This window comes from Arachis duranensis, chromosome 8, assembly GCF_000817695.3.
Source record: "Arachis duranensis cultivar V14167 chromosome 8, aradu.V14167.gnm2.J7QH, whole genome shotgun sequence".
NCBI lineage: Eukaryota > Viridiplantae > Streptophyta > Magnoliopsida > Fabales > Fabaceae > Arachis > Arachis duranensis.
Genome location: NC_029779.3, coordinates 34,242,588 through 34,250,915, shown reverse-complemented (window position 1 = coordinate 34,250,915; position 8,328 = coordinate 34,242,588). Strand labels below are relative to the sequence as shown.

The window sequence follows — 8,328 nt, the reverse complement described above, 5'->3', positions numbered from 1 at the left end:
TTTAGTGCCAATTAAGCTCCTTTTGAGGCGAGAATAGTTGCAATTTGCGAAGTGTCTTGAAAGAAATGGACTCAGGTGATGAGACGGCAAGAACTTCTGCTTATGCGAGTTGGTCATGGACCCGGTTGTGCTTTTTCATATCAGGTATCTTTTTTGGTTCATTCGTATCAGGCATGTTACTCCGTTGGAAAAAACCCTTGCTGAGCAGCAACTTCCGGGCTCTACTGGGTTACCAAGATTCGGATTCCGACAACATCCAAGATGAGGCGTCGGGCGAGGAAGATTCAGCTTCTCTTCATTCTCTGGATTCAAATATCATCCAAGGCAGCTCCCTGCGCCAGCAGGAAGATTCAGCTTGGGATCATCCTCCACCGGAGTCAAAGTCAATTATCACCGAGGGGAGTTATAAATATGATGTGTTTCTGAGTTTCATAGGTGAGGATACTCGCAGAAGTTTTATTGATTATCTTTACCATCGTCTCTCGGAAGAAGGTATTTCGGCCTTCGGAAACGAGGTGGAATTAAACAGAGGAGAAACCATTTCATCACAGTTCCTGCAAGCAATTAAAGATTCACGGATTTATATCGTTGTCTTCTCAAGAAGTTATGCTAGCTCAACTTGGTGTTTGGACGAACTGGTTGCTATAGTTGATTGTTATAAAGAAATGAAGCAAGAACTTTTCCCAGTTTTCTATGATGTGGATCCGTATGAGGTTCGATGTCAAAGTGGGGGATACGAGGATGCGTTTGATTTACATAGGGAGAGATTCAAAGAAGAGCCTGACAAGATCTACAAATGGAAGGGTGCTATGACGTATTTGGCCAATTTAAATGGTTTGACTTTAGATCAGTATGTATTAAACCAACCATTGTTGATCAGTGATCTTATCATTGTTTTGGTATGACATATTAATTCTGTTCCTCTCCTCTTGCAGGGAAAAGGGCGAAGGGATTGAAAGAATTGTAGAGAAGGTGTCGGGCATACTGGTTTATAAATTCCAAAAGATAAGGTTTAGTGATAAACATCCAGAATCCACTGAAAGAAGACCATCATTGAAGGAAGTCAACAAATATGACGTGTTTCTAAGTCTCAGACACACTCACTCCACATTTATTTACTATCTTTACCATTATCTCACCAAGAAAGGATTTTCCACCTTCAAGAGTGATGAGGAGATTCAGAAAGGAGAATCCATTCCGTCTCAGGTCCTCCAAGCAATTAAAGATTCGCGAATTATTATAGTTGTGTTCACAAGAGATTATGCTGATTCAACAAGTTCTTTGGAGGAAATGACTACCATAGTTGAGTGTTGCCGGGAACTAGAACAAACTATCATCCCAGTTTTCTTTGATGTGGATCCCTGGGATGTTCGACTAACACAAATTGGCCCTTACAAGAAAGCCTTTGTTTCGCATACGGAGAAATTCAAACAAGATCCTCTCAAGATTCAAAAGTGGAAGGAAGCTTTAACACATGTGAGCAATATAAATGGTGTGCATATAAAACATGAGTACGTATCTTTAACATGTTGAGTATTTCCCGGTCATAACTTATCTTGTGCAAACCACTAATCATTCCATGCTTAGTTAATCTATTACAAATAGTCTTCAGAAAGATCTTGTTTAGTTCTTTGGCTTCTTTTTTGTCCTTTCTGTATATATGTAATTGATTAGTGATCTTATTTATAAATTTTTAATTTTTTAATCATTTCAGGCCAGAGATTGAAGTGATTGGAAAGATCGTTCAGGCAGTGGAACTACGACTGAGGCTTACTAGTCATAATCTAGAGAAGCTTTTGAATTTAGAGGACAACCGTGTTTTAGTTCTTGGAATTTGGGGCATGGGTGGATCTGGAAAGACAACTCGTGCTTTAGCTTTGTATAAAAGAATCTTTCAGCAATTTGAGGCTGCTTGTTTTATTAAGGACTTAAGCCAGGTTTACGGAATTGGTGGTGCTACTGCTGTGGAGAAAGAAATCCTCCGTGAAACATTAAATGAAGAACTTCCAGATGTGTACAGTCCTTTCGAAATATCTGGCTTGGTAAGGAAAAGGCTATCTTGGAAACGGATACTTATAGTCTTTGACAATGTTGATGAACTAATGCAATTGAAGGAATTGGCTATAAATCGTCTAATGCTTGGGATGGGAAGTAGGATTATCATAACCACTAGGAATAGGCGAATTTTGGATGCATACGAAGTAGATGAAATTTACGAGATTCCATTATTGAATGAGGATGAAGCTCGTGAACTGTTCCTGAGTGCTTGTCCTGGTGTTACCAATTATGATTACTATACTGAGTTGATTGCAAGAGTACTAGAATATGCTGGTGGTCTTCCGTTGGCAATCAAAGAACTGGCTTCTATTTTGCAAGTCCGTTGTGAATTCTTCTTGCAAGACTTAAATAAATCCTTCTGGCAACATACCTTGAATAGATTGAGAACAAGGCCAATTGTTGAAATTATGAAGCCTCTTAAAACAAGTTTTGAGAGTTTAGACGAAGATGAGAAAGAAATCTTTTTGCACATTGCTTGTTTCTTTCATGGGAAGAGGGGGGATTATGTAATCCAAGTTCTAAATTCTTGTGGATTTTTTGCTGAAATTGGGATTCAAGCTTTGTTGGACAAATCACTCATCACCATACAAAATCAGGAAATTCATATGCACGACATGTTGCAAGATTTGGGAAAGAAAATTGTCCGTGAAGAATGTGCAGAAAATCCACCACTGCGTAGTAGATTGTGGCTTTACGAGGACTTCAACATTGCCTTGAGGTCAAAAATGGTAAGGATTCCTCTCTGCAAGAGAAATACTTGCACAATTAATTTATCAAAAATGTTATTTGTACACCAAAATCAGCCAATAAAATCAGCCACCAATGTATGTGTGTTTAAATACATGTGTAGATTTTGGTGTACACGAAGCATAACTTGTCATTTGTTTGTAGATAATTTTATTATTTTGTCAAAAGAAGTCTTACTGATTCAAGTACATCCATTTAGTAATATGTTTATGCTTGTTTTTCAGGAGCGAAACAAAGTTAAAGCCATAGTTCTATATGAGGGTACCTCTACCTCCAAACATGAATATTTGAACATTGAAAGATTGTCGAAAATGAGAAATCTTGTGCTGCTCATATTATATGGTCAGCACTTTTCGGGAATTCCAACTTCTCTTCCCCACAGATTACGGTATCTTTTGTGGGACGGATATCCATTCTCTTCTTTGCCTTCATTTGAACCGTATAACCGTCTTGTTGAATTGAATTTGCCCAACAGCCGCATCAAACGGTTATGGAATGGCCGCAAGGTAGTTCAATATTTTCCTCATCTTCTGTTCTCTTTCCTTTTCATTTTCTTTTTTTCCCTTTGACTAAAGAACCAGTGGAAAGAATAATCTTGAAGATATTATTTGGAAAATGCTCCAGCGGATTTTATTCTTATTTTTAATTATTTTTTTGTGTTTAGTTCAAATAAACAGCATTCTCAATTCTTTTTCGAAGGCAGCAGCATAGATTATATTTTTCGAAAGGTCAAGAGTTCGATCCTTGGTAAACCCCAAAATTAGTTTTTTATTACATAAATTTATTCCTTTTTATTATATGCATGATGTCATAAGATATTTCTAAACAAAAGAGTCGAATAAAATTTACTTAAAAATCTAAACAAGCCTATTCTAATATATACCCTAAACATGTCAACATTCAGATTAAGGCCCAAAAAAATCACTTGTTAGATTTGACTTTTGAGCATAATCTGTGTTAAACCGTACCAGTCAAATTTGAAGATAATTTTTACTGCATAACTATTAGGCTGAATATTAGACAGTAAAAAACCAACTTCTGGTTGGTATCAAAGGTAGGAGATTTAATATAACAAAATGACATGATAGCTAATGATTGTATTCACAGAACTTTCCACGTTTGGAAAGGGTGGATATGAGTTACTCAGAAGAGCTCACGGAGACGCCAAATTTTGAAGGGTGCCCAAGTCTTAAGCGGCTAGATCTCACAGGATGCACAAACCTAGTGCAAGTCCATCCATCTATCGGACATCTTAAAGAACTTGCTTACTTGAGTTTCCGTGACTGTGATAAGTTGGTCACCCTCAATCTTGATCATAAATGCAAATTAAGTTCTTTGAAGGTTCTTGACCTCTATAGTTGCAAAAATCTTAAGAACACAGATTTTACAGGATTACCCAATCTAGAGCACATTGATCTTGGAGAATGTACAAGTTTATCCACTGTTGATGATTTATTGGGACTCTGGCAGGAGCTATATCCTCTTCAAATGGCTCAGGTACATACACTTCTCTCTCTTTCTTCCTCTTGGATCCAATACCATATCTATGATTAATTAATTTAAAATTATATGTCTTTACTAATTTTCTTAACACCCTTTTGTGCATTCTTTCTATGGATCCATATAGCAGAAGGTTGTGTTAAAGGTTTTGACTATGACTGATGATAAAACAGTGCAGAAAGCTATCAAAGCAGTTGCAGATATATTTGGTGAGTATAGTTTATGTTTATTTATTTATACCTTGAATTCATATATAATTTCATATTAATATGTGACTAATAATATAATATAAGGTTGTGATCTGATTAATTTTGATGAACAAATATATAGGAGTTGAGGCAATAGCAGTAGATAGAAAGGAGCAGAAGCTAATAGTGATTGGAAAAATGCCCACATTGGCAATTGTGAAGAAGCTCAAAAAATTTGGCAAGGTTGATATCATATCTGTTGGACCTGTAAAAGAAGTGAAGAAGGAGGAGAAGAAGGAAGAAAAGAAAGAGGAGAAGAAGAAAAAGGAAGAGGCGGAGGAGGAAAAAAATTGCCGCTATATACACAAATTTCAATCTTCCGCCAGGTAGTTTAATATCTTCCTCATCTTCTCTTTATTTTAATTTTAATTTTAATTTTTTTCCCTTTAACTACAGAAACAGTGGATAGAATAATTATCTCAATTATTTTTGAAAAGGAGGCATAAACAATTTTAAATTGAGTAAACAAAAATGAAAATATTTTAGAAAATGTTATTTGGACAAACCTGCAGGCTGTAGTGTTATTCTCTCTTTTTTCCACAAATAAATTGCCTTCTGAGTTCTTTTTCGAAAGAAGCAGCGTAGATTATACAGTTGATGACATAAATTTTATTTGTTTTTATTATATGCATGATGTGATAAGATATTTCTTTACTTAAAAATCTACACCGTCTATTCTCACGAATCTATCAAAAGCCCGATAACATCCAGATTAAGGCAAAAACTTACTTGTTAGTTTTTGAACATAATTTGCGATAAGCAGGTACCACTCAAATTTGAAGATAATTTTTACTCCATAATTATTCAGCAAGCAATAACTTGTAAGACTGAATATGAGATTGTAAAAAACTAACAAGAAAATAAGCTCAATATCGCAGAGATGATGATGTTGAGGTAGATAAGAGATCACATTAGAGTATATAGGATTACACATTACATTACACTGAGAGTTCTGGTGGTGTCAATTGTTAGTAAATCATTCCTTAAATGATATAGACATATTTTGAGAAGGATTAAAGACTTCAATTAAGAGACTTTATCAAATGCAGAGTAGGTTTACAACTAGAAAGAGATAGAAAGCTACATAAGAAAACTATGGATAAAATTGTTAGGATGTATTATATTATAAATGATTAAAAATATGGGTATAAATGATTTAAAGGTTATTGTGGTGACGAAAGTTACACCAAGAGAGGTTGCAAAAAGAAGAAGAGATTGGCTGCAAGAAGAAGAGATTGGCTGCTGCTATAGCTGAGGCTGAGGCTGCTGCAAAAAACAACTAGGGCGAAGGGGGAGGTGATCCGCCAGCCGATCAAACATGTGTTGCTACCTCTGATGGAACGAACCAACAAGGTGAAGGAAGAAATGTACAACCTACTGATGTAGCACCTATTGCTTCAGCAGCCAGTGATGTGCAACCAGTCGAACTTGATTTGTCTCAACCTACCTGCTTTGAACAAGATGACTCTCAGCAGGTAAAGATGTAAATGACATTGTTATATCATAACCTATTACTGTATTTTGACTTTGGAACGTGAATATATTTACATGATATAGGTTGCTGGAAATATAAGACCTGAAAGTTGCCGGCAAAAAGAAGTTCTCCCCTATTCATTTCTCATAGATGTTCCACACTTCCACTTCTCATTTCTTTCTTCAAAATTTCCTATTTTAGTGGCAGTTCATAATAATAGTAAATAATTCTTCCTTCATTCTATACCTGTTCCATCCAGTAACTTCAGCCACTTGTTCCATAAAGTGTACCAGTTCTTCGATTCTTGGGACATATCTATCTCTCTAAACCACTCCTTCTTGGCCATGACTTTTGTCCTCTGTCCTCTGTTCCCAAACACCTTCTCCTCCACCTTTTATTCAATGAAATCCCTTTAGTTTGAATTGAATTTCTATTAAACTAACTCTTTTTTGCAGGTGTTGCAATCGGAGACTCTTTCGGAGGAGATTACGAGTTATAACTTCACAAGTTCGATCTAGAAAGGGTTGGTTCCGCCTAGAATTGAACTGTTTGGTTGGTTTGTTTTAGTTGGTAGAGTGAATACTAAAGAAAGGTTGAGTAGATTAGGCATAACTCGCCAGCATGATAGTATTTGTGTCTTATGTAAAAAGGAGATCGAATGTGTTCATCATTTGTTTGTGTTCTGTGAGTTTATGTGGCAGGTGTGGTGCATCTGGTTGAGATGTTTTCATAGAGATTGGGCTGTCCCAGGAAGCATTAAAGGCTTGTTTGAGAGTTGGAATGGAACACCTAATAGAAAAGAGGAGTAGAAGAGGTGGCTGACTGGGTTCTTTGCGGTTATTTGGAACGTCTGGTTGGAACGCAATAACAAGATGATGAGTTTGGAAAACTCTAAGTTAACATTTGTGATGACTAAACATTATTAATTTGATTAATTGCAAAAATATTAATTCATATATGTTGATTAAATTAATTTTGCAATGCAGGTTAATAATGGGCGGAAATAAAAAGAACTCTTAAGCCCAATAAGATCAAAATTCAGCCTTATGCAATTTTATCATATGAATGTTGGCTGGAATATTTTATTAAATGGGCCAGTTTTACTTGTTATTGATACAAGCCCAAATTGTTCCTCATGCATGATCCGAAACCAATTGAGAAGGAAAGCAAATGCTTTTATTGTCTTATGTCTCCAACGGATCTCAACTTTTGCCATGTGATGGATTTTAAATTCACTCAATTTTTATTAATTGCATGGGACCAATGAGAGAGAAAAAAAAAGGCACTTGATTTGATTGCAGCACTTAATGCTACACGCTACTCAGCAAGGAAAGAATCATTTCATTTAATCTCATTCTCTTTCCTAATTCAATGCTGTTCAAATTTCTCTCTTCTCTCTCTACTTGCTTCTCTTCTTTTTCGGTCGTATCACTCAGCAACCATGGAAGCTACTGCAAGCTACCATAGAAAAGAAGAAGCACACATAATGACCATCGAGCTGATGGCAAGAAAACATAAAAAATGTAGTGGCTGAGATTCTTATCACTTATGATAAGATATGGTGATGAGATCTTGGCTTCTCCATACCAAAAATGGTTGAAGGAGATTCAGCCAACAAGGAGAAGATCTTTGGAATGACTTGTCTCTGCTTTTGGGTTCACTCATCACAGAAGGTAGCTAGGGTGGCCACGTAAAGAAGGAAGCAAAAGTGGAGCAGATGAAGCTATCATCATCATGAAGCATCAAGGGCCAGAAATTCATCTTGGAGAGCAAGTCAAGGATGGAGCGCTCGGATTGATGACGATTGATGACCAAGAAAGGATTAGAGGTAATTGCATGTTGGGTTTTGTATGGGTTATCTTTTCATTAGTGATCTACGTTCTTTGAATTTTGAATGAAAGCTTTATTATGGCACTGGTTGAATTCACAACTCCGTTCAACTAACCAGCAAGTGTACTGGGTCGTCCAAGTAATAAACCTTACGTGAGTAAGGGTCGATCCCACAGAGATTGTTGGTATGAAGCAAGCTATGGTTACCTTGTAAATCTCAGTCAGGCAGATTAAATTGGTTTATGGGTTTAGAAAATAAAAATAAGAAAATAGATTATAAAAAGGATAGAAGACTTATGCAGATTCATTAGTGAGAATTTCAGATAAGCGAATGGAGATGATGTATGGCTCAAGGACGCCTGCTCTCCTACTGCTTTTACTCAATCCTTCTTACTCCTTTCCATGGCAAGCTTTGTATAGGGGTTCACCATCAGCTGTGGCTACTTTCAATCCTCTCGGGAAAATGATCCT

General features: G+C 36.4%; 1 protein-coding gene across 5 annotated transcripts; it reads left to right on the top strand.

Moving 5' to 3' along the window:
• LOC107462276 (disease resistance protein RUN1) lies at positions 1-8,004 on the top strand. 5 transcript variants are annotated; one of them, XM_052252880.1, is made up of 10 exons: positions 1-850; positions 936-1,511; positions 1,715-2,786; positions 3,030-3,311; positions 3,913-4,302; positions 4,433-4,514; positions 4,636-4,879; positions 5,716-6,028; positions 6,483-6,922; positions 7,014-8,004. In XM_052252880.1, the coding sequence occupies exons 1-8, from the start codon at positions 66-68 to the stop codon at positions 5,726-5,728; spliced, it is 3,444 nt and encodes a 1,147-aa protein (XP_052108840.1). In that variant the 5' UTR covers positions 1-65; the 3' UTR covers positions 5,729-6,028; positions 6,483-6,922; positions 7,014-8,004. The 5 variants fall into 5 exon arrangements, with proteins under 5 accessions (XP_052108840.1, XP_052108841.1, XP_052108842.1 ...); XM_052252881.1 differs by lacking the exon at positions 7,014-8,004 and having other exon boundaries at positions 6,483-6,550; positions 6,729-7,005; XM_052252882.1 differs by lacking the exon at positions 7,014-8,004 and having other exon boundaries at positions 4,436-4,514; positions 6,483-7,005.
• The last annotated feature ends 324 nt before the right edge of the window (positions 8,005-8,328 follow it).

Coding starts and splice junctions, on each gene's coding strand:
- LOC107462276 (XM_052252880.1), top strand. CDS start 66: ATGGACTCAGGTGATGAGACGGCAAGAACTTCTGCTTATGCGAGTTGG. Junction 851..935: donor AATGGTTTGACTTTAGATCA/GTATGTATTAAA, acceptor CTCCTCTTGCAG/GGAAAAGGGCGAAGGGATTG. Junction 4,515..4,635: donor AGCAGTTGCAGATATATTTG/GTGAGTATAGTT, acceptor ACAAATATATAG/GAGTTGAGGCAATAGCAGTA.